Source organism: Pezoporus flaviventris, unplaced genomic scaffold (assembly GCF_033815535.1).
Source record: "Pezoporus flaviventris isolate CSIRO_AGI_PZ_B2104156 unplaced genomic scaffold, CSIRO_AGI_Pfla_v1 ptg000188l, whole genome shotgun sequence".
NCBI lineage: Eukaryota > Metazoa > Chordata > Aves > Psittaciformes > Psittacidae > Pezoporus > Pezoporus flaviventris.
In genome coordinates, this window is record NW_026892736.1 from 355,986 (window position 1) to 380,019 (window position 24,034).

General features: G+C 54.0%; 2 protein-coding genes across 2 annotated transcripts; both read right to left on the minus strand.

Moving 5' to 3' along the window:
* Positions 1 to 612: 612 nt before the first annotated feature.
* Positions 613 to 23,222, minus strand: UBOX5 (U-box domain containing 5). The gene is given in 6 exon segments (XM_061440981.1): positions 613 to 1,252; positions 3,748 to 3,909; positions 7,059 to 7,751; positions 7,754 to 8,240; positions 9,558 to 9,654; positions 23,100 to 23,222. Coding segments are annotated over 5 exon segments (1,608 nt in total). The 5' UTR covers positions 9,612 to 9,654; positions 23,100 to 23,222; the 3' UTR covers positions 613 to 1,040.
* Positions 13,591 to 23,222, minus strand: FASTKD5 (FAST kinase domains 5). Its single transcript, XM_061440973.1, has 2 exons — positions 23,100 to 23,222; positions 13,591 to 16,243 (listed from the first exon to the last, which is right to left on the minus strand). Exon 2 carries the CDS (start codon positions 16,203 to 16,205, stop codon positions 13,806 to 13,808), a length of 2,400 nt encoding a protein of 799 aa, XP_061296957.1. The 5' UTR covers positions 16,206 to 16,243; positions 23,100 to 23,222; the 3' UTR covers positions 13,591 to 13,805.
* Positions 23,223 to 24,034: the final 812 nt, after the last annotated feature.

Here is a 24,034-nt window from a genome sequence, read left to right on the forward strand (position 1 = left end):
TCTTACCTTGGAGCATCAGTGAGCAGCATCTGCTCTGCAGAAATTACCCATTAAGTGGTGACAAGGGGGGCTGTAAAGGTGACAGAACCCTCCGCTGTCACCTTGGCACATCCAGGATGTGCTGGAGATAGGATGTATCCCAAGTGACTCTCCTTCTGAGGAGCTCTTTGAAGACCAGATCTCCTCAGGTTTAGGTATCTCAGCCTCAACCCATGGCGGTCCACGCGGCTGCTGCTCTAACCCCACTAGAACCCACAGATCCACTGTGCTGAGTCTGCTTTTCCCACCTGGCTTCCTCAGTGCTGTGATGAGATTTCACTCCAGGGGCTCATGAAGCTGCACAATGGACAAGTCAGAAAGAGAACCTGACTTCAGACATAAGTTTTATTAAGGCTTAAATGTCTATCAGCCAGACGGAGCTGGTCCAGACACGCGACACGAACCGAGGGTGACGTCTGGTGTGATGCCATGGCTTTCCTACAGGAGCTGCTATGAGCAGGATGAGCTCGCTGCCCCTGGCCTCGCTTCTGTGACTTGCTGGACTCCAGGGTGGTTGATGTGCTCCTGCAGCCCGCAGGGAGGAGAGGAGTAAGGCAGGGAAGGGGGGGGGAGAAGTCAGACAGACGCATGTTGTTGTCCATCACGAGGACTTTGCCTGGTCCACGGCCGAATGGCTGCGCGTCAGAGATGTGAATGGTTTGAACTCACGGGGAAGCTGAACTCACAGTCCAAAAGGCACCTATGCTAAACCACTGAGCCACTGGGATGGAGGGAAGAGGGCGACAGCTGGAAATCAGTCCTGTATAAATACATATTCCTTGTTAAAGAAGCTATGGCTTTTATTATCCTCGGATCGCTTTGCTCCGGCGCGATGCTCTAAACACCCAACCCCCCCCCCCCCCCAAACTACTCTGTAAGCACAAGAAGACCAAGCTCCTCTTGGTGAGCTCTTCCAAAGGCCTTCATCCTCCTATGGATCAACAGACACAGGGAGCAGCTCCTTGTTCTCATCCTCCTGGAAGGCTCTGGCAGCCGAGGGCTCAGAAGTGAACCCTCCTGACGTCGTGCGTGGCAGCCGGCCTCTTACAGCTCCCACAGAGTATGGAGGATGGAGACTTCTGCTTCTCGGCCAAGCACGGGCGACACATGAGGTGGCCACAGGGAAGCTGGTAAACGGGCTCCGTTTTGAAGTAGGAGGAGAAGGTTTTGCCACAGGAAGAGCATCCTTGGGTCTGGCTGCTCCTGCCGTGCTCTGCAAAGGCGACAGGAGAAGGGGTCGGTCAGGGGGGTGACACGTCACAGCATCATTAGGGTTGGAAGGAGATCGTCCAGCTCAATCCCATGCCAAGGCAGAGCCACCCAGAGCAAGTTACATAGGAATGTGTCCATGGTGGGGTTTGAATGTCTCCAGAGAGGGAGACCCCACAACCCCCCTGGGCAGCCTGTTCAGTGCTCTGACACCCTCAATGTAAAGAAGTTCTTCCTCATGCTGAGATGAAGAAACTTGTGGTGGTTTAGTGTATGGCCATTGTTCCTTGTCCTGTCACTGGCATCACCCTCCTGGCACCCCCCCTTTAAGATACTGATCTGCATCAATGCGATCCCCTCTCAGTCTGCTCCAGACTAACCAGCCCCAGCTCCTGCAATCTCTCCTCCCAGGAGAGATGCTCCAAACCCCTGCTCATCCTTGTGGCCTCTGTCAGACCCTGCCCAGTTGCCCCTTGTCTTTCTTGCACTGGGGAGCACAGCACTGGATACAGCGCTCCGGATGTGGGCTCACCAGGGTCGAGTAAAGGGGGAGGAATCACCTCCCTCAGCCTGCTGCCACACTCCTCCTGCTGCACCCTAGGGATGCTCTTGTCCCTCCTGGCTCAAGGGCACACTGCAGCTCATGGTCAACTCATCATCCACCAACACTCCAGGTCCTTCTCAGCTCAACCACTCTTTAGCAGGTCAGCCCCAACCTGCGCTGGTGCTTGGGGGTTCTTCCTCCTCAGGTCCAGCACCCGACACTTGCCTTTGTTGAACCTCATGAGGCTTCTCTCTGCCCAGTTCTCCAGCCTATGGCAGCACCTGAGGTTGTAGCAGCCATTTCCCCCAGCAAACTTGCTGAGGGTACATTCTATCCCTTCATCCAGGCCATTGATAAACAGGACCAAGTCCGTGCTGTGCCACCCCTTAGATGCCTAATCCCTCCAAGGACCCCATGTTCTGCAGCTGTACAGCACAGCTCATGGCTCAGGACCGTGGCCTGTTTTATCACTGCCATAAGGCAAGGGAACAGTCTCCTTCTGGGGCAGGTTGTGCTCAGAAGGGGCTGAATCACACCAGCACTTGCACCATCAGGCTCTTCATTGAGGACAGATGACTGCAAAGGGCTCTTCACTTCTCCCGAGGCTAAATCGGCGTCTTCCGCTTTTCCAGCGCTCCGATGAAAATCCCCTATTCCCGAGTGAAACCCTTTAGGGATCACTCTGCATTCCTGGCACGCACCATCTATCAAGGGCCACTCAGTCAGCCCTTAAACAGCAGCAATTTTAAAGGGGACAGGGAATAAAGCTTAACAGCTTCACGTCACTGTGAAACAGCAAAAGCCATTGAGAGAGAAAGCCAGCGCCAGCCTGTTCTCACGGGCATTTGGTCCCTCTGAACCCTCTCCTCTGGTGGATCCTTACACAGGAGAAGAAGAGGAACAAGGTTCAGTTAGGGCATCAGCCTGTGGAGGGATAGAGGGAGGCTCAACGCTTCCCTGTGCCCCAATGGAATCAGTTTGGGCATGAATGCATACACAGCTGGATCAGCACGTCTGGCTGATGGGATGGAACTGCGAGGACTCAACAGCCTGGCCCATCTATAGTCAAACCCAAGGGGATACTGGGCACACACTTGGCTGGTTGACCCATGATGTTGCTACCATGACCTGCTCCTGTTAAGGGTCAGCAGGCTGAGTGGTATTTGCTAGATTTACGCCTCTCCACCCGCACCTCCACACCAGGCTCCTTCCAATCCACATGGCAACTCCCCAGCTTACTGTGTGCAGCTAACAGGGGACACTGGGGTTGGACTAAGATGACCTCTGGAGGCCCCTTCCAACCCAAACTATTCCATGACTCTATGATTTAAGCCACTTAGCCCAAATCAGAGCTCTGGGAGCAGCCAAACCTCAACGTGGGGCAAGCTCTGTCTGAACTAACCTGGTGCAGGCTGGGCTTAGCACCATGCCTCAGTGCAATGCATCCAGGATTGCCCTCAGGCAGCACAGACAAGTGCCAAATCACAGCACCCCTGCAGCAGCCCGCCCTGACTGAGGGCATGGACACCAGACCTCACTTTCTGAGGGCCAACAAGGTCTAACCTGCCTCAATGGGAGAATAAACCATTAAATCTGCTGAGATGAAAAAGCAGGACCTAGGGATTGTAAAGTAAAGCTTGCTGGGAGGCAACATCATGTCTGAATACTGAATACTGAATATATATACAGTAAATGCTCCATCCCTGGCAGTGTTCAAGGCCAGGCTGGACAGAGCCTTGGGCAACAGGGTTTAGGGTAAGGCATCCTTGCCCATGGCAGAGGGCTGGAACTGGATGATTTTAAGGTCCTTTCCAACCCAAACCATTCTATGGCTCTAGTCTGGTGTGTGAGGAAGCATCGGAAGATGCTGAGCAGCAGCACAACCCTCGCTGCTAACCCAGCCCCAGCTCTCCTCTCCGGCTCCCCAAGGTGACCCAGAGGCACTTGCTGCTTACCAAGGATGGTGCCCACACTCCAGGAACTGCTGCAGCCTCCTTCGTTCTGGGCCTGCTGCTGGCTCTTCATCAGCTTGGCTGTGAATGAGGGCATGGAGCTGAGCGCCGAGGTCAAGGCAGTGTCCAAACTGTCTGAGAGCTTTTGCTCGTGAGAGACCAGATCTGCAAAGAGAAGCACAAGCTCAAGAAGAGGATGGGGGGGGGGGGGAAAGAATGAGGAACAGGAATGCTGCTTTGCCTCTGAACCTGTGGGACAGCACTCCTATGGGGCTGGGCTGAGAGAGCTGGAGAAGAGAAGGCTCCTGAAGGGGAGACCTGAGAGCAGCTCCAGTGCCTGAAGGGGCTGCAGGAAAGCTGGAGAGGGGCTTGGGACAAGGGCCTGGAGGGCCAGGCCAAGGGGAATGGCTTGAACCTGCCCGAGGGGAGACTGAGATGAGCTCTGAGGCAGAAGCTCTTCCCTGGGAGGGTGCTGAGGCGCTGGCACAGGGTGCCCAGAGAAGTTGTGGCTGCCCCATCCCTGGCAGTGTTCAAGGCCAGGTTGGACACAGGGGCTTGGAGCAAGCTGCTCTAGTGGAAGGGGTCCCTGCCTGTGGCAAGGGTTGGAGCTGGATGAGCTTTAAGGTCCCTTTCAACCAAAACCAGGCTGGGATTCTATGCTTTCAGGAGCCCTGACACTTGCTTTCTGAAGAGGTCTCTTCTCCCTGCTGAGGTGCCAGGATGGGGATGTAGTGCTTCTCCTTTGCGTCCTAAGGATGAAAAGTCCTACAGATCTCTGTCAGCCATCCATGCCGTGCCCCAGTGCCAACAAACCTTCAGGTGCCAGCTTCTATCTGCAGGTCTGAAAACGGGCAAAACCCCAAATCATCCCAAAACCAGCTCCTGAGCCCTCGGCCTTCCCCACTGAGCGACCCAGCCCAGCGCTCCCAGCCTTGCTTCATGCAGCTAACTGGGAACATTGAAGACACTACTAACAGCTGGGGGGACTGATGTTATCCTGTCTCAGTTCTGAGTCAAGGGATGAAGCCAAAGGTGCAGGGTCGGACCCTTCCCTGCAGTGGTTGTGCTGTGCCCCACCGAAGGCGTTCATTCAAGCTGTGCATTAAGATGCTGTCTGCATCGCTAATCCCGTTACATCCATCTCCCCAAGGAAGAGCCTTGAATTAGTGCTGCACATGTGCCACAGCAATCAAGGCTGATGAAACACTGGAGCATGCTCTGAGCAATGTGCTTTTGTTTACGGATGGGCACGGCTCCCTCGGGAGCTCCAGGACCCCACAGGGCATTCCCTGCTCCTATGGGGCTGGGGCACATCCCCAGCGGGAGCTGTTACACATCTCTGCAGGGAAAATAACTGATGGGTCCTCCTAAAGCATGGAACGAGAGTGAGGGATCAGAGTGGAAATGTGCAGTCTGGCTTCTTCCTATTCATTCTGGGGCCACAAACATCAGTTATTTTCAACCAGGTCTTTAAAGACTTTTGTTTAAAATCAAACAGAGTTTCTTCCTATAAACATTTTGGGGAGCAAGGTGAAGGAGGGGACAGGTTCCAGCAGGAATGAGGCCACCTTTTGACATGTTAGAGACCTCCAGATTGGAGAGCACAAGAAAACTTGCCTTACCTGCCTTGAGTGACAGCCCTTAGGTGACAGAAACCTCACAGATACTTGCTCCCTCCAAGCTCCTCTAAATACAAGATTGCTAAAGACATCTCCTTCCTATCTTAATTCCCATTTAAGTTTACCTTGTTCCTACAGTGTGACCATTAACCTAAAGCTGTAACTCAGTTTAAGACACCAGAGAGAAGGTTTAAGGGTTGCTGTGTGCAGTAGTTACATGGATATTAACAACTGCACTGCCAGCAACTCCAATAGATTCCAGGAATCCCTGTGCCAACAAGGGAGAAAGCAAACATGGCAAAATAGATGTGGGTCTGGGGAGAAAGATCTAGTGTGGAGTAAGAGGAGCAGCAGCTCCCTGGGAGCCACTCCTCATCATGGGATGAAGGTTCTGGTCATTAGGGAATAGAGTACAAAAAGCCAATAGATTTTGGGATGAGAGGTGGGAATCTCCTTGGTATTTACCCCACAGATCACCCTGGCTTTCTTGGCTCCTCCTCAGCAGTCCTGCACTTGAATGCTGCTGGACCTACAAGGAGCATCCTACACTCCCAGTGCTCCGTGGATCCATAGGTCTGTCTGTGCTGCCGTAACGCTGCCTTGCCTGCCTGGTCTGAGGCTGTGGCATGGCTGGGGATGAGTGGAAACTCAGCTTTCCAGGGAATTTATCTGGGAGATGCAGGTCTGCACTGGTTTTCTGCCTCTGGGAGCTTATGCCCAGGGATGCTGTTACTGCACTGCGGAGAAAAACAAGGATAAAAGGAAAGCAGGACCCATTTCCTTCCCCTGGAGACACAAGTCTGGTCTAACGTCTCTAATGGTTTTCTGCTTTAACTGCAAGCCTCTCCCAACCTGGGCTGCCTCCTCCCTGCTCTGAAGGAGCAATTCCCTTGCTGCTGTTAGTTCCAAGCCCCTGCACTGCTGCACTATAGACAGGGCAGACTGGAGGCAGCACAGCCACACGCTCCCCAGCCTCAGCCTCTGCCCCAGCAGGAGCAGCCCTGTGAGAAGGGAAGGAGCCAGCACGGCCCTGGGGACACCACCTGTGCAGGGACACTGCAGGGAATCAGCTGCACCAAGAGTATGGCCAGGGAAATCCATGAGCAGGATTGGTGCCTCATTCCTGCCTTCCTCCCCATCTCAGTCCTCAGGAGAAGACCCACACCAGTCAGGACCCTCACTGTGCCATCACTGCTGCACCACCAGACGCTTCTGCTGTGGATACCTTCTTGCTGATGCTAGAACACATTGATGGGTAAGGTAATAAATCACCCATCATAAAGAGACTTTAAGCCAGCACACTGTGAGAAAAACGTTGTCTCCACATAGACAGTGGCTTGAAAGCAAGGAGGAGGAAGGAGGAAACACAAACTAAAAGGGGAACAAGGTGACCTGAGCAAACACGAGGGCTGGGAAGGAGACTGCACAGGTAACACAACAAGAACAAGGAGCCTAGAGGTGAGAAAAGGTGAAAGAGAATGGGAGCAAACAGCATCCAGCATGGCAGGTTGTGCTGAGGAGAGGTGAATGAGATGATGACCTGACTCCCATGGCATCTATCAGCAGCAAAACACAACGGCCTTAAAGCTTTGTAGAGGTGGGATGGGACTGTAGTGGAGCCTCTTGACTTGAAAACCTGGCCCCAGGCTCTCAAGGCATTCAAGGAACACAAGGGGACTTGGGGAGCCCCGGTACCTGTGGAACAGTCCATGTGGATCAAATGTGAGTCACTGTCAGGTTTCATTTTTTTAGCACTGTTCTCTGAGGTAGACGTGACAAGTAAGTTTGTAGAGGAAAAATAAGGTGGCTGCACAGAGCTCGGATCCATGCAGTCCATTTTCCTCTTCAGAGAAGACATTGTTACGGAAGAAGGGACGAGCATTTCTGAGGCATGAGCCCTCCCCAGCAGGTTGGTGCCAGGAATGCTGTGCTGCAAGAGGAAATGGTCTATCCTAGCCTTGAGGGTAGGGTGAGGTAGGGGCTGTGAGTGCTGGCTGAAGGCCACCCCAGTGAAAGGATCACTGGGGACCCTGCCCCAGGACGCTTCGCTCCGGTTGCACTTCTCCAAGGTGGTCTGGTCGATCACCTTCCCTGAGGGCAGGAGCATGGGCAAGGTCATGATCTCCAGGGTGATGGGGTCCAGGAATTCCTCAGGGATGTCTTGGACCACATCCACCAGCTTGCGGAGGGTCTGCTGTTCGCTGTCGTTGGCACTGAAGGGCACGCAGTCGCTCTCCATTGGCGTCCAGAGCTCTGGCTTGACGTGACCAACCTCCTGGGTGAAGAACTGGGAGGCCACCTGAAAGACACCCTCGATCACCTCCTGCGGGCAGGATTTGGCAGGCTGGCCCCACACCTCCAGCCTCTTAATGCAAGGCAGGCCGCCCCAGCCACATGGGTGATGCAGATCCTCAAGTGGGACACATTGCTCAGCGAGGAGGGCCCTTTGTTCCAGAGGTCTTGAGAGGCAGAGCCGGGGTAGGACAAGACATTTTCCACCTGATGGAAGGGAGGCCTTGGCTTGAAGCCTCTATGGCCAAATGTCACTTTGCTTTGATTTTTTAAGACAGCTTTGCCCACCAGTGTGAAAGTGTCTTTGTCTGACAGGGGCTGACTGGCCAGACCTGAGAACTGACCCTCAGGGCTCTGCCAAGAGGTTTTATTGCATGAGGTAGAGGTGTAAACTTCGAGCCCAGAGAAGGTTTGGTATCCCCCGGATGAGACGTCGATATTGATCCTGCAGATCTCAATGTTGAAGGGGAAAGAGATGGTGACGTGGACCGGAGGTTTGATGAAGTATTCACTGCGGAAGCCCCGGTTTCTCCTGGCCAGGTCTTCCGAGATGAGATTCTCCACTTCGTAACCATCAGCAGAAATCTGTGTTGCAGGAGAAAAACGCATTTAATTCGGAGCCAGAAACTCAAAACCCATTCACAGGCACTGATGGAGAGCCTCAGGAAGACATCAACTGGGAACCATGGTTTCACGTGCAGGGAGACCACACAGGAGATCCCTGCCGCTGAGGCCCAGCAGACCCATTCCCACCCTCCTCCAGCCATATGGTCCCATCCACTCTCCTCTACACCCTCTGCCACCTGGGCAGTCATTTGCAGAGCTGATTTAACAGCTAAAAGGGTGCAAAAGTGTGGTTAGTGTGTGGTTTTGGATGGGTCAGTGAACTACATCAAGAGGGAGAGTTTGGCTGGGAGCAGAGCGTGTGTGTGTGGTGAGATGGGAGTCTCCTGTCCTTCAACACTGGTGAAACATTATGTCAGCTTATCCATGTGGAAAGAGACCTCTGGAGAAAATAGGTGGCAGGCTCCTAAAATCATGGAATCCCAGCATGGTTTGGGTTGGAAGGGAGCTTAAAGCGCATCCAGTTCCAATCCCTGCTATGGGCAGGGACACTTTCCACTAGAGCAGGTTGGTCAAAGCCCCATCCAACCTCAGAAACCTCTGGAGGTCAGAGAGCTGGCTGCCTTCTGCAGCTCTGGGATCGATCCTACCTGTCCTTATAGACCTCAGAGCAGCCTTCCAGTGCCTAAAGGGGCTGCAGGAAAGCTGGAGAGGGGACTGGGACAAGGGCCTGGAGGGACAGGCCAAGGGGAATGGCTTGAACCTGCCAGAGGGGAGACTGAGATGAGCTCTTAGGCAGAAGCTCTTCCCTAGGAGGGTGCTGAGGCGCTGGCACAGGGTGCCCAGAGAAGCTGTGGCTGCCCCATCCCTGGCAGTGTTCAAGGGCAGGTTGGACACAGGGGCTTGGAACCACTTTGTTGAGGATGACAGGAGACTGCTGAGCTTGGAAGAGAAAGCTCTGAGCAAACCCACCCAAATCACAGCCTCCCACATCGCTGCAAAACGATTTTAAGTGACAAAGATGCTCCTGGCTTTGCAGACTAAAACGCCTGCTCTTTACCTGCAGCTGCTCTCAATACTTCTGCTGGCAGTGGACATCCACAGCCTCCCATGTTAAAATCCCCCTCTGGACCTCCCAAAACGAGGGGAGTTGGCTGTGAGCTGCTTTTGCTTTGTTCTCCCAGGAAACCCTGGCATGGGCGGCCAAAAATCAGTCTTCCAGAAACACCAATTATAACAGATGAGCAGCAAACAGATCCCCTGAGCCCCAACCAGTCCAACACACCGCTTATACCCGATCCCTCCAGCTGCCTAAACCGCCTCACATCGCTACTTTACCTTGTTGCAGTGAATCCTTGGCTTGAACTGTGGGAGACAGACGTTTATTACCATCTTGGCAGCTGGAGAGAGCTCAGTTTGTGAGCATCAGATTCAGCTTGTAAAAAACAGAAACGAAAGAAAAAGCAAGTGAACATCAGTGAAAGGATCTTGTTTTGGAGCCTGGGTGAATGACAAGCTTGGTAGATCACAGAATCATAGACTAGTTAGGGTTGGAAAGGAGCTTAAGATCATCCAGTTCCAACCCCCCTGCCATGGGCAGGGACACCTCACACTAAACCATGGCACCCAAGGCTCTGTCCAACCTGGCCTTGAACACCACCAGGGATGGAGCATTCACAACCTCCCTGGGCAACCCATTCCAGTGCCTCACCACCCTCACAGGAAAGAATTTCCTCCTTAGATCCAATCTAAACTTCCCCTGTTTCAGTTTTAACCCGTTACCCCTTGTCCTGTCACTACAGTCCCTAATGAAGAGTCCCTCCCCAGCATCCCTATAGGCCCCCTTCAGATACTGGAAGGCTGCTGTGAGGTTTCCATGCAACCTTCTCTTCGCCTAAAATGCAGCTCAGATCTGAGTCCAGGAGGTGAAGCCAATATAAACCCGAATGACTGTGGTTGAGATAGGATGGAAGGAAAAAGCTGTGTCAGTTTGTGAACCCTGGAGAAACATCAGAGAGAAAATGGCTGTTTTAACTAAAATCATCTTACCTATATATGGACCAGCAATTAGATGTGAAAGCTTATCAAGGACGCAGCAGGTCTGGTAGATGAAGCATCAGAGTGTGGCTGCCCCATCCTGGCAGTGTTCAAGGCCAGGCTGGACACAGGGGCTTGGAGCAAGCTGCTCTAGTGGAAGGGGTCCCTGCCCGTGGCAGGGGTTGGAGCTGGAGGAGCTTTAAGGTCCCTTCCACCCCAAACCAGGCTGGGATTCTATGATTCTATCACATGAAGCTGTCAAAGGAATCACTGTGAGCTCCTGGCAGCCTCAGCTGGAACTGGAGGACATGGGCTGCGATCCAACCAGGGCATTCATCACCGGCATCCATTCCCACTGGGCCTTGAACTCCCTGCTTCATCCCTGTGCCTGGCTCTCCTGTGTGCCACATCTACCTGTGCCTTCACTCTGAGGCAGGACTCTGCCTGTGCTCTTGGACAACACCCAGCACAAGCAGCTGGGATGGGGCCTCTTGGGATGAGGGTAAAACCAGTCAGCACTAACACACTGCTGCAACGAGAAATGGTTCTTAAGGGCTTCAGGAGCCTTACAGAGAAGCTAAGATTAAACCCCAAATATTACTAATTGGTATTTAATAGCTCCAAGGGAGCATCTAATAGCTCGGAGGGAGATGATCTATATTCTGAACACCGACCTAGCTGATTCTTCTAACAGTGTTCATTAAAGAAACTCAAGTGAATGCACCTTCTCCTCCATTGAAAAGAATGTGACTCGCATCAGTTATATCACATCCCTCCTAAGAATGAAATTATCCATAAGAGTTTTAACCTACAGTAACCTTAGTTTGAATATCCCATTGCCAAACCAGGAACCTGCTGCTTCCTTCCAGCACAAGCAGCCCTTTAATAGGTTTCAGCTGGAGCTGTGAGTTCAGCCAAAATGAAATCAGCCCTTTTGGGGGCACGGTGGTCCATTGGAATACAGTGACAGGAGCTCACTTTGCCTGCCTGCAAAAGCACAGGGTTGCAGCCTGGTTCTGAATGAGAAATGTGGGATCTGAGGTACAAATCCCACAGGAAGCCAGGCCTGCAGAGAGCACAGCCTGAAGGTTACAATGCCACTGCTTCACTGAAGCAGGTATGAACCTAAAAAGAGCTGCAGCAAGACAGACAAGACCCCTTCTAGCCCAGTATTTGGTCTGAGCCACCAGGAGCAATGCCTGCTCCTCAGCAGGGAACACAGGAACAGGAGAAGCACAAACCAATGCTCCTCTGATAGCACTTCCTTGGCTTTCTGAGCCTGAGAGGCTTCCAGTGAGGAGCTGTTCAAAGAGGCTTTTAAGCTGGTCTCACTTTTGGCATGCCCATCCTGTGAGAGGAAGGTTGCTGGTTTAACTGCAGGCTGGGTGACAGAACTACTCTTTTTGGTTCCTTCTGAACCTGTTGCCTGGTAAATAAGCTTGGCTTTCAGTACTACTATTATGACAAACCCAACTCTTCGTTCCCTTCCTTGCAATGATGCAGGATTTGCCTTCTGTTCTAGCCTCAACTCCCATCTCCTTCCTGACGTGAAGTCTTCTCCATTCCAACCTGACCAGCCCAGTGCATTCGCCTTCAGCAAGTTTCGGTGGCGAGACCCTGCCTTTACCTTTGCATCCCACAAACTCCTTGCTTTAAGAACTCACTCCTCACGAGCCTTTGTCTATTGAGATCCTGCCTGTATCAGATGCCAGCTTCTCCTGTGGACCTTGTGGTCGTGGAACCTCCTCTTCCATAGCGCTGCCTCATGACAGACAAACCACAGATGGGTGCAAGGCACCCCTTAGGACACTTGTATCTCCTCCAAGCCTAAGCTGTTCCTGAGGTCTCATCCTTTTCTACTGTGTTTTGTGGCAATTGGCTCTGGTTAATTAAAACCATCTTATTCTCTCACTAAATGTGCCGTCTTTCAATTCAGTGTGTATGTATGTATATATAGAGGTATCTTTTATAGGATTTTCTCCTGTTTGTGACCAGACACGCTTAACTCAAGCTGATTTTCCAGCTTCAACATCTCAGTAAGAAAAGACATCATGCTGCACGTCCAAGCCACTGCCCCCCCCTCCTTCTGACAAGCTCTGCCTCACAACCCAAGTTGGTCAGCCAGTTACTTTTCCCCATGGCTGTGTTTTGCTTTACTCTTCCTATGAAGCCATAACTCAGAAGACAGTGGGGATGGAGGGGCAGATGAAATGAGAAACTGGAAAGAAATAAGGACTAAGAATCCGAGTGAAGAGGGAAAATGAGAGCTGGCTGGACACATTGCGATAGGACAGTAAAGGGGCTGGCTGAGGATCAAGAATGAGCAGGGACAGGCAAAGGAATGGGTCAGAGGAGAAGCCAGGCTCAGATGGGGACAGCGAGCCCAGGACCCCATGACTAAAGCCACTGCTTGTCAAAGCAAACAACTCAAGGACCATGAAGGGCTCAGATTCTGAAGTGCCATCAGGATGTCACACAAGTGCCCATCTCCCTTGAGCCTGTGCCTGCCCTATGGTGAACAGGGATCTTTCCACTGAGGCAGTGTGATCATACAATCCCAGACTGGTTTAGGTTGGAAGGGGCCTTAAAGTCCATCCAGTTCCAACCCCCTGCCACTTACTGACACCTCTCTTCCCCGTCCTCCACCTCTATACATCTTGAAACATCACACTACAAACCAGCCAGAACGGTCTGCCTGCCTTTGCAGCAGGAATGGGAGTTTCACATGCAGCTCCATGTGAAATCATCCCTTCAGCTCTGGTCAGATGCAGAGCCTGCCCTGTGCACCTCAGGAAACGTCCCTCCTCTCGGAGAGAACCATCACCTGGAAGCAAGAGCTCAATCCTCAGACCAGTGTGCAGAGATCAGACACCTGAGCAAGAAAACCACAGCGAGCCATGGGAAGGGGGGTGAAACCAGCAGGCTCCAGAGCAGATGCTCCACACAGCCACAGTTCGCACTTTGGTTTCTCACTGTCACCTCGAGGTGGCTCTGTCAGCCCCATTTGGCAGCAGGCATTATCAATAGGGACAACCAGATGCAAATCCTCTCGGCCAGACACTGCTGAGAGCTTCAGCTGAGCCTGAAATGAACGTCTCAGGGTCCCAGCTTCCATCCCACCGCCCGCCTTTCACACACAAGGAGCAGCTCAGACTGCATGCCCACCAACCGCAGCTCCACGGTGATGGAAACAGCACGGAAACACTGCTGCTGGCACCCGGGCCAGCTTCATGACTAAAAATCATCAACTACCACTGTTCTGCTTTCAGGGAGGCACCAAACCCATCCACTTCCATTCAGGGCGGGGAACAAAGAGTAATCACAGAGAAAAACACACAGGCCAGGAGTTTTTATTTGGCACAGGAGCACTCTGAGGATCTGAGTACAAAAGGGGAGCCACAGGGCTCAGCAGAGCAGAGCTGCCTAACACAGCAAGAGCTGAGCACACAGAGCACCTGCCAGACACTTATCCAACACCCCGACACCATTCCAACCAGTAACCGCAGAGCAAGATGCACTGGGGAGGCTGGGGGCAAGCTCCCCGGCAGCCTAAGCAGCCCTGCTCAGCAGTGCTGGGTTGAACACTTTGTATTGGAGGTAGCTCAGTTTCTCCAGCCGCGTGCGTTTGAGCAGGGGAAACCATTCCCAGAAGGGCAGCTCAACCACCACGTACCCCAGCTGCTGCAGCTGCCGTCGCTTCAGGCTGTGCAGCCCCAAGAGGCGCTTGGAGGAGTAGCAGTAGTGGTTTCTGTTGGACACCTGAATAGCCAGCTTCACCCCTTGAGGATGCCTGTTCAGCCTAAGGGATGGGGGGGCTTCAAGGCAGGCATCTGCAAGAGATCCACCTGAAAGCATAGCTTGATCCCTCTCTGAGCCCGGTGTCCATCCTCGCTCCTGCCTGGCAGTCTCAGCTTCATTACCCACTTCCATGAGAGCCTGGTTGTGAGATCTCCCTTTTATAAGCTGAGACATTAAGTCATCCGTTAAACTCACTCCAATGTCCTTTAGTTTCTTAACTCCAACAGGGTCTTCTAAGTTGAAAGGGATGGGACGTCCATCCACGGCCAAATGGACCTCCAGATCGCTGGATCTCGTGTGAGGCAGGATCATGTGGCTCTTCACATACTCGCGGCCACCCAACATGCTCTCGAGAAGAGCTGTGGCTTCCACAATCTCAGGCCTGACGTAGATTTCTTGCTCTGCAAAAGTCAAAACCATCTCGGTGATCTCTTGGGAAAGCTGAGGTGGAAGGCGGCTGCCTTGGTAGCTCGGGCACTCGATTTCAACACTCTTACCAAGGGTGAAGAGGTCCTTCTGGAGCTCGTATTTACTACTTCTCGTTCTCTGGATAAACTCATCCCTCAAAGCATAGTCTATCAGCTCCTCTGGGAAGCGTCTGACAAATGCCAGGCCAAGCAAACCTGTAAGGAGATGCTCAGGAAACTTGGCGAACTCGTGGAGTTTTCTATGCATCTGCTCTATGAGGCTGGAGTAAAACTCCTCCTCGTTCGGAGGTTCATAGTCCAGGCACCCGAAGGACCACAAGAACTTGGCAGCATCTTTGCTTCGGCAGTAAGCCACCTTAGATGGCAACGCCACGGCCACAGCAGCCATAATGCCTTCGTCAAAGTAGTGTAGGGATGAGCAGGTAAGACTGATGTGCATGATGCCCTGGATGTTTATTGTAGGAATCCGAGCAGGAACAACCTTCCCAAGTTCCTTCAAGAGGGGCAAGTGGTCCATGCGAGTGTAGCGGAGCAGCTTCAGCACGTTCACCAAAGCATAAGTGCTCATGTCTTCCATCTGCAGCGAGACTCTGTCTGCAATTCTTCTCATGACATGGTCAGAGATACCACTGAGGGACTTAAAGAGCCCCAAGCAGACAGCACCCACCTCCTCCAAGGTGAAGGAATCCAAGTGCTTCAGAATCATGCACTCCACCTTCTGCATCAAGTCCGCGGGTGACCTCCGGCCTTCGCCTATGATATAAAGGAGCTGGACAAAGTGGGGCAAAGTGAGGTCTTTCCAGTGCATGCTGGCATAGCTGAACAGAATGCTGAGGTAGGAAGGCACGCTCCGCTCCAGGCAGCGCCAGCAGTCAGCCACCAGCAGCACCTGGTCCAGGTTCATGTCCCACACCCGCCGGCAGAACTCATTCTCGCATGCATTCAGCAGAGGATGGGTTGCTGGGACAAGCAGACGGACACAAGCCTTCAGAACATGGATGAGATCTGAAGTGCTGAACAAGCCCATGCTTTCGACAGCACAGTGACACAGTTTGTTAAACCTGGGGTCGGACACCAACGCTGAGTGTTGTTCCACTGGCAAACGACTCAGCTTGACAAAGTGATCTGTGATAGCTCCCGGGCTCTGGCTGCCCTTGGAGGTGGCCACACTGCGTAGAATGGAGTCACCTTCCTCTAAAGGAAGGGTCTCTACTGGCTCAGACTTGTCATAGCTGAGGGATCTGTATTCAGGCCTCCCCTTCTGAAACACACGGGGGTCCTCCTTGGAGTCGTGCAGCTCTGACTTCTCCTTTTGTGCTTCCTCCTTGGCTTGTGCTGCAGAGAGGCCTGCTGAGATGGTCTGCTCGAGGAGGGGTTTGGACCTGGGCTTTCTGATGGGTGGCCAAGCTTGAGAAGAGGTGGAACCAACCTGTGTGGTGCCAAGGCTGGCGAAAGCATCACCACTGCTCTCAGCAGCATGCTGCTGGGAGGCAGCTCTGCTTCGGGCATAGGCAGATGGATTATACAGCACTCTGTAGTCCAGTGGATTCAGCAACTGGATTGTGGCTGTAGATTCACTTCTGGTGGTGGCTGCTTCTGGGGTCTCTTCCTTTTCCTCCTCACTTTTGCTGCTCCCACTCTTGGCCTTGCACTTGGCTGTAGCTGAGAATGTGGTCACCCTGCTGAGCCTTGGAAATCTTCGGCATATTAGCACTGTAGCCATGGATCACAACTTACTGGGCTCAGAATTGCTTCCAGGTACTGAAAAAAGGGCAGACGAAGAATGAGTGGCTTCCACCTACCATGAAGCACTTTTAATCTTAGCCTTTATGCTACCAAAAAGGGAGGTGATGCCAGTGTTTCCCTGAGCCATGGCAGATGTTGCCCTGCAAAGCTGTAAGGTAGCTGCTCTCAACCATCACGTCATGCAAAGGCAGGTCAAGACAAGCACCCAAGTGACCTGATATACCCAACGATGGGGTACACGGCAGCTGCTGCTCAGCAGCTACAAGTAACCTGGCACAGACTATGGGAGATGAGACAAAAATCACTTCTTTCTCATTCTTAAGTGACCCAAACTGCTTTTCTTTCATTCTAAACAATGAAAATGCATTTGTGCAGCAGACCTGAAGCTTCAGGTGATTGATGAGAAGTTCCCCATGACCCGGCTTCAGAGTGTGCTTGAGCCCAGAACCCCCCCGTGTGCTGGGCTGCATCCCCAGAGCGTGAGCAGCAGCTCAGGGAGGGGATCCTGCCCCTCTGCTGCGCTCTGGGGAGATCCCCCCTGCAGTCCTGATCCAGCTCTGGGGCAGCAGCACAAGAGGGACGTGGAGCTGCTGGAGCGAGGCCAGAGGAGGCCATGGAGATGCTGCGAGGGCTGGAGCAGCTCTGCTCTGGAGCCAGGCTGAGAGAGCTGGGCTGGGGCAGCCTGGACAAGAGAAGGCTCCTGAAGGGGAGACCTGAGAGCAGCTCCAGTGCCTAAAGGGGCTGCAGAAAAGCTGGAGAGGGGCTTGGGACAAGGGCCTGGAGGGCCAGGCCAAGGGGAATGGCTTTAAAGCTGAAAGAGGGTAGACTGAGATGAGCTCTTAGGCAGAAGCTCTTCCCCAGGAGGGTGCTGAGGCGCTGGCACAGGGTGCCCAGAGAAGCTGTGGCTGCCCCATCCCTGGCAGTGTTCAAGGCCAGGTTGGACACAGGGGCTTGGAGCAAGCTGCTCTAGTGGAAGGGGTCCCTGCCCATGGCAGGGGATTTCAACTGGATGAGCTTTGAGGTCCCTTCACCCCAAACCATTTTATGGTTCTATGAGATGTTACATCCTGACCTGAGAACCAGAGAGAACAGAGCTTTACATTCGGATTTGGGAGCATTTCCCCTAGTTTTAGAGTATAAAGGCTTAAAACGTGCCAGGTGCCTTCCTAACTCCTGCCTAAATCAGCTACAGCAGAGGGTGAGGATGAGAAACGTGTCAGGAGGGAAGCTGTGTGCTGCCAGCCTGCCGGAGCTGCCAAATGAGCCTGTTTATGATGATTCAGATGCTGATGAAAACAGAAGCACCAGGTCAGTGCTCTGTTCAGAGCCCACCCCATGTGGCCAACCCCAAAGATGCATCTACCCCAGGCGTTCGCCACTGCTTCAAAACCACTCGTGCTTTAAGTACCACAGGGAGCTGAGCAATGGGGAAAACCAAAGCCTGGCAGAGAGGCTGCAATACACATTAGCTTCTGTGCTCCCCACATGGGGGAATTAAATCCTTCCTGGGCATCCCTCTGAGCTCTGCTGATGCACACAACTTTCCATGAGGGCTGGATCAGGATGCCAAATCAGGGCAGGGAAACTCAGTTTTGCAGCTGCAGAATGGATGCCTCGGGGGGAAGAAGATTGGGGGTGAACACTGTGGCTTTGGGGTATGAGTAGCAGAGGGCTGTTATGGGATCCCACGTGCTCTGGCTGAATATAAACTGGGTGGTTTTGAGTACAAGAATCTCCCCATCTCCTGTGATCCATTATATGGTCTATTCCTGCATCACAACAGCAAAACATCAGCTGCTTTCAAGGAAGAGTGATGGGGAAGGGAGGGAGGACGGGGAGAGTGGAAGTGATGGCCTTTGCTCCCCTCTTGGTGCCAGATGTGGGGTGCTGCCTGCTGTGGGGATGGTTCCATGGCTGTATCACACACCCTGAACAATCCCACAGCAGCAAAAGCATTAACTATCATAAGGCAGGCAGACATCTCCTATCCATCCAGGCACAAGCTGCCTGCTGCTCTCTGCAGGCTGTTTTCTCACCAGGCAGCTTTACCTCTGCCTTTTGGTGCCCAGCTCCTGTCTGAGGACAGCATCTCAGCACCCAGCTGGCATGGGAGCACTCCCCATCTGCTCCAGTGCAAAGTCAAGTGGCTCAAATCCCTCTGGGATCCCCTGTGTCGACTCACACTGTGGCAGATGAAGAGATCTCGCATCCTCTGCTCCATGAACAGAGCTTGGGGCAGCAAAAAGCAGCTGGGAGGCGATGGGGGGAAGCTGCTGGAGCTGTAATCCTCTCAGGAGAGGTGAAACAAGCAACCTGGGTGGAGAATAGGAGGTTAGGGGTCGGGGGGGAAGAGGGAAGATGAAATGAAGACTTCTGGAGACAGCCACTGACTGCCCTGTGAGCAGAGGAAACAACCTGGACAGTACAACCAGAGCCAAGCGTTGCGATGCTGTGGCACAGCCCAAGCCTTGCAAAGCCAGCAGCAGCAGCAAGCAGGAGCTGGATTTCAAAGCTCTGGCTGTGCTGTCCAGCCTGACCTAGCCACGAGTGAGAGATGTGCCTTTGCTCGACTGGAGACAGGCAGCATGCAGGGGCCAAAGCTCAGACCTGGGGGAACGAAACCCCATCCCCTCCAACATCATCTCCCAGCACCTCCCAGAGGTCCTGGAGGACACTGAGGGGCTGCTTCAAGCTGCAATAATGATCTTGGACAAGAGGAGGTTTATCTGCCCCAGGCTTTCCAAAACACTTTCCTCTCTGACTCTGTTTTCCGTGTCTCCTACCTATTTTTCCATTAGAGACAAGCAAGCACTATTCAGACAGGCCATTTAGTGAAACCAATACCTATTTGCTGCTGAAGGTGATCCTGCCTATGAAATCCAGCATTCTGCTGTCACCAGAAACACTCCCCTTGGTGACAACAGACCCACTGCAAAGCCCTGGTGTTCACCCACCAAAGGTGAATGTCATGTGCTGCTAATACCATCCATGCTGTTCTGTATTAAGCTGTGACACGTTTGGGAAGGTATTCCCAAAGTAAAGGAAGAGAATTATTCCTCTCTTTCCTTACTCCTAATCCAGCAAAATAAAGGAACAGGGGAGTGAGGCTGGCACGGGTCAAGATACGTCAAAAGCACCTTTGAAAGAAACAGGTCCAAGTGGCCTTTTGCCCATGACTTTCACCCACCCCCAGCCTCAATCTTTGTGCTCTTTGAAGTTTCGACAGCATCCCTCTTCCAACTCAACCTACGCCTCTCCTCAACTCCCCTTTCTTCCTGTTATCCTGAGTAATCAGCCTGCCTCCCTCCTCCTTCCTTCTTGCTCAACCACAGCCAAACTCCTTCCCACCTCTGGGCAAGTCTCTGCAGAGATTTTGCATCCAGTGACGCCCCAAAAAGGCACTCGGAGGTTTGGAGCTGGGCCCTGCAGCCGCGGATCCACTTTGTGGAGGTCCTCTGGGACGGAAACATCTTTGTGTCAGCGTCTGGGTCACATTTACAGACCAGCTCTAGGCCAGGAACACGAGTGCAGGGCTCAGTGTTAGCTGGATGTGAGGAGTGGTCCAGAGAAGCTGTGGCTGCCCCATCCCTGGCAGTGTTCAAGGCCAGGTTGGACACAGGGACTTGGAGCAAGCTGCTCCAGTGGAAGGGGTCCCAGCCCGTGGCAGGGGTTGGAGCTGGAGGAGCTTTAAGGTCCCTTCCAACCCAAACCAGTCTGGGATTCTGTGACAACATTCCTGGAAGGATGCTGCCCACCAGAGTATGAGCTCCCTGAAAGGGGATACAGCTGCACCCTGCCTTCGGGTCCCTCTGTGCTTTAGGTCCCCCTGAAACCCTCAGCCCCCCTGAAACCCACACAAGACCCACACGAGGAGCGCACCCAGCCCTGCTTCCCCCTGCCCAGCACCACTGGTGCCACCCGAGCACCGGCCCCTCCTGCTGACACTGAGAAGCTCCGGATGCCGGCAGTCAGGGCCACGTTGGGAGCAAACCAGCTCATTTCGGCCACGAGCCTGCAGTTAACACCCACCCCAGGCTGCAGAGGAGAACAGGAGAGAAGGAGCTTCCCCCCCCCCCCCCCCCCAATCAGATTCCAATGTCAGAGTGAACAAACGTCACCCTTTGTGTGCTGGTGCTGCTTTATCCCCGCTTTCAGCCCCTCCTGCGCCTGGGAGCCTCCGGGAACAGGGAAGGCCCGGCCAGCACCGGGGCGATGCAGCAGCTCCTCACACCCATGGCCATTCTGACACACGGCATGGGTAGCACGAGCACGCAACAGGCACGCATGCACACACACGTGTAACGCGCACGTACATGACACGCTTCCAACGCGCACTCGTTGCACGCTCTTCGCACGCACACGTGTAGCACACGTGTAACACACATGTAACATGCGCAGCCCAGGTGTAACACGCGCATGAGACGCGCACACGTCGCACACACGGGTAACCCGCACGTACATGACATGCTTCCAACACGCACTCGTTGCACGCACACATGTAACACGCACACGTGTAACATAAGCGTAGCACACATGTAACATACGTGTAACACACGTGTAACACAGGTGCACGTGACCCGCACACGTCGCACACACGTGTAATGCGCACGTACATGACACGCTTACAACACGCACTCGTTGCACGCACACATGTAACACACGTGTAACACACGCGCACGTGACCCTCACACGTCACACACACGTGTAACGCGCACGTACATGACACGCTTACAACACGCACTCGTTGCACCCTCTTCGCACGCACACGTGTAGCACACGTGTAACACACATGTACATGCGCAGCCCAGGTGTAACACGCGCATGAGACCCGCACAGGTCGCACACACGTGTAACGCGCACGTACATGACACGCTTCCAACACGCACTCGTTGCACGCACACATGTAACACGCACACGTGTAACATAAGCGTAGCACACATGTAACATACGTGTAACACACGTGTAACACAGGTGCACGTGACCCGCACACGTCGCACACACGTGTAATGCGCACGTACATGACACGCTTACAACACGCACTCGTTGCACGCACACATGTAACACACGTGTAACACACGCGCACGTGACCCTCACACGTCACACACACGTGTAACGCGCACGCACATGACACGCTTCCAACGCGCACTCGTTGCACGCTCTTCGCACGCACATGTGTAGCACACGTGTAACACACATGTAACATGCGCAGCACAGGTGTAACACGCGCATGAGACCCGCACACGTCGCACACACGGGTAACCCGCACGTACATGACACGCTTCCAACACGCACTCGTTGCACGCACACATGTAACACGCACACGTGTAACATAAGCGTAGCACACATGTAACATACGTGTAACACACGTGTAACACAGGCGCGCGTGACCCACACAAATCGCACACACGTGTAATGCGCACGTACATGACACGCTTACAACACGCACTCGTTGCACGCACACATGGAACACACGTGCAACACACGCGCACGTGACCCTCACACGTCACACACACGTGTAACACGCACGTACATGACACACTTACAACACGCACTCGTTGCACGCACACGCTTCACACGCACACGTGTAACACACGTGTAACACAGGTATAACGCGCACGTGACACGCGCACTTACGACAAGCTTACAGCACGCACTTGCTGCATGCACACATGTAACACGCACACATGTAACACACGTGTAACACACACGCACGTGACCTGCACATGTGTAACACACATGCAACGTGCACGTACATGACATGCTTACAACACGCACTCGTTGCACGCCCACATGTAACATGCACACATGTAACACACGTGTAACACACACACACGTGACCCACACACATCGCACACACGTGCAACGCGCACGTACATGACATGGTTACAATACACACTCGTTGCATGCACACGCTTCACACGCACACATGTAACACACGTGTGACATGCGCACGTGACACGTGCAAGTACATGACACGCTTACAACACGCACTCGCTGCACGCACACACTTTGCACGCACAGATGTAACACACCTGTAACACATGCACGTGACATGTGCACGTACGACACGCTTACAACACGCACTCATTGCATGCACACATGTAACGCACACATGTAACACACATGTAACACATGCACACGTGACCCGCACACGTCGCACACACGTGTAATGCGCACGTACATGACACGCTTATAAAACGCACTCGTTGCACGCCCACATGTAACATGCCCACCTGTAACACACGTGTAACACACGTGCACGTACATGACACGCTTACAACACGCACACGCTTCGCACACACACGTGTAACATACGTGTAGCACACGTGTAACACACGTGTAACATACGCGTAACACACGTGTAACATACGCGTAGCACACGTGTAACATACGCGTAGCACACGTGTAACACAGGCGCACGTGACCCGCACATGTCGCACACACGTGTAACGTGCACGTACATGACACGCTTACAACACGCACTCGTTGCACGCCCACATGTAACACGCACACGTGTAACACACGTGTAACACACGCGCACGTGACCAGCACACACATGTAACGCGCACGTACATGACACGCTTACAACACGCACTCGCTGCACGCACACGTATAACATACGTGTAACACACGCGTAACACAGGCGCACGTGACCCGCACACGTCGCACACACGTGTACCGCGCACGGAGCGCTGCAGGCCCTGTTGCGGCGGGGCCCGGGCAGGGCCGGGGGGGGGGGGGGGTCCGCCCTTGCACCGTTCCCCTCTCCCCGTGAGGGGGCAGCGGAGGGGACAGGGACGGGAACAGGAAGGGAAATGAAGGGGAAAGGGACGGGACGGGTCGGGGCAGCGGCCGCACCGCTCGCACTCACCGGGGCCCGGCTCCGGCCCTGCCGCCCGCCAGCCCCTCCGCCCGGCCGCCCCCGGCGCTTCCCGGTACTTCCGGTCACGTGACGCTGACGCACTGCCGCTCGTACGGCAGCCGAGCGGGACCCCACGCGGCAGCGGCGGAGCCGGCAGGTGGCGGCAGCAGCGCGCGGCCCGCCCGGACGTGATCCGGACGGTGTGGGTCACGTGACAGCTGTCATGGCGGCCACCGTGAGGGCGTGGAGCTGGTGCTGCCGGGAGGGCCCGGAGCCCCCCATGAGCCCCCCATGAGCCCCACATGAGCCCCCCATAAGCCCCACATGAACCCCACATGAGACCTCATGAGCCCCTCAGGAGCCCCACATTAACCCCACAGGAGCCCCACATGAACCCCACATGAGCCCCCATGAGCCCCACATGAGCCCCACATGAGCCCCCCATAAGCCCCACATGAGCCCCCCATGAGCCCCTCAGGAGCCCCACATGAACCCCACAGGAGACCCACATGAACCCCACATGAGCCCTCCATGAACCCCCATGAGTCCCCCATGAACCCCACATGAGCCCCCCATGAGCCCCACATGAGTCCCCCATGAACCCCCCATAAGCCCCACATGAACACCCCATGAGTCCCCCATGAACCCCCCATGAGCCCCCCATGAGCCTCACATGAGTCCCCCATGAACCCCCCATAAGCCCCACATGAACCCCCCATGAACCCCCCATGAGCTCCCTATGAGCCCCCCATGAGCCTCCCATGATCCCTCCATGAGCCCCCCCATGAGCCCCACATGAGCCCCACATGAACCCCCCATGAGCCCTCCATGAGCCCCCCATGAGCCCCACATGAGCCCCCCATGACCCCCCCCATGAGCCCCTCACGAGCCCCTGATGAGCCCCCCATGAGTCCCCCATGAACCCCACATGAGCCCCCATGATC